At 69.8% G+C, this 1474-nt stretch overlaps 1 protein-coding gene across 1 annotated transcript in view; it reads right to left on the reverse strand.

Annotated features, from left to right (window-relative positions):
- The window catches only part of LZTS2 (leucine zipper tumor suppressor 2), a 9425-nt gene that overhangs the window by 571 nt on the left and 7380 nt on the right, over positions 1-1474 (reverse strand). Inside the window, exons 2-4 of the mRNA XM_019471639.1 lie at positions 1000-1461; positions 213-482; positions 1-122 (exon numbers count right to left, since the gene is read on the reverse strand). The exon at positions 1-122 is cut by the window's left edge and continues 192 nt beyond it. Of these exons, the coding sequence (XP_019327184.1) occupies positions 1-122; positions 213-482; positions 1000-1461 (854 nt within the window). The remainder of the gene's footprint in view (positions 123-212; positions 483-999; positions 1462-1474) is intronic.

Raw genomic sequence — 1474 nt, forward strand, 5'->3', positions numbered from 1 at the left:
GCCCGTGCCTCCCGCAGCTGAGCCCGCAGCCCCAGCAGCTCCGCGCCCCGCTGCGCCAGCTCCGCCTGCGCCTCCTTCAGCTGCTGCTTCAGCAGCGAGATCTCCCCCGACTTCTGGCACACCTGCGGGGACAACGGGGCTCAGGCGCCGGCCAGGACCCCCCAGCCGGAGCCTGCACCCCCCGACTCGCCCAGTGCCATCAGGCGACTCACCTCCCACTTGGTCTCCTCCAGCCGGGGTGCCATCTCAGTGCGCTCGCGCTGGAAGGAGGCGCAGCGACGCTCCAGCAGCTCCCGCTCCTGCAGCAGCTGGGCGAAGTCCTCCTGCAGCTGCTTCTTCTCCTGCTGCAGCTGCAGCACCTGGAGCTGCAGGACCTGCTGCCCTCGCTGCGCCGCCTGGGCCGCCTGCCGTGCCTGGGCCGCACAGCGCTGCCGCAGCCCCTCCAGCTCCTGCTCGCAGCGCCGCTGCTTCTCCTCATACACCTGGGGGGTGGAGGGGGCACGCTGAGGGAGCGCCATGGCACCCCCCCACTTCTGCTGCCCTCCCCAGGATGGGCACCCCCTGCCCACAGGGAGAGGGGCAGCATGTCGCCCTCAAGCAGAGGAGGGGTCCAGAAGGGGTGTGATGTAGTGGTGCCCTCCCTCCTCTGCTCCCCATCCCTCAGCGTGCTGGTTCCCCCAAGTCAGCACCCCCAGAGTCTATGGGGCTCCCCCAGCCCCACCACCAGTGGAGAGAAGCTCCAGGTGCATCCAAGAGAGGGCACCCCAAGATGAGGCACCCCAGTCTGTACAACTGGCCCCCCAAACAATACGAGGGTCGCCCAGGGACTATATAGGACCACCCACGAGTGGGGAAAATCCCCACTCCCAGACCCACAGAAAAAAGTATCCCATACAAGGGTCCCCAAAGGGGCTCCCCCACCCCCCAACGGGGGGGACACCCACACAAGGTGCCCCAGGGAGGGGGACAGGGACAGGACAGGGGACGCCAGTTGCGTACCTGGCAGATGGCCACCTCATTCTCATCCAGGCTGTCACGCAGGAGCCGCAGCTCGGCCTCCCTCTCCCGCAGCTTGTCCTCCAGCTCCCGCACCAGCATGGCCTCCTCGCCGGGCAGGGGCGAGCGCCCGCAGGAGCCGCTCTCCGAGGAGGGCCGGCCCCGGCCGCTCAGCGAGCCCGTGCTCTTGCTGGAGGATGAGCGCCCGCTGTCTGAGTTGGAGGGGCGGCAGCCCCCTGGGGGTTCGGGGGGACCGTGGGGGGTGGCTGGCAGGGCGCCCGCCTCGGGGTGCTGGCTGCAGCTCGTGCTGTAGGTGGGCAGGCTGGAGAGGGAGTTGCGCCCCGAGTCCGAGAGGGTGCTGGCGCGGCAGCTCAGGGAGCCGGGCTTCTCGGCACCCAGCAAGTGGGTGAGGCTCACCTGGCTCTCCGAGAGCCCCAGGCGCGTGCCTGGCTGGGTGCTCAGGAGCTTGGGCACCACC

The sequence above is a fragment of the Aptenodytes forsteri genome, unplaced genomic scaffold (genome assembly GCF_000699145.1).
Source record: "Aptenodytes forsteri isolate BGI_AS27 unplaced genomic scaffold, ASM69914v1 Scaffold15, whole genome shotgun sequence".
NCBI lineage: Eukaryota > Metazoa > Chordata > Aves > Sphenisciformes > Spheniscidae > Aptenodytes > Aptenodytes forsteri.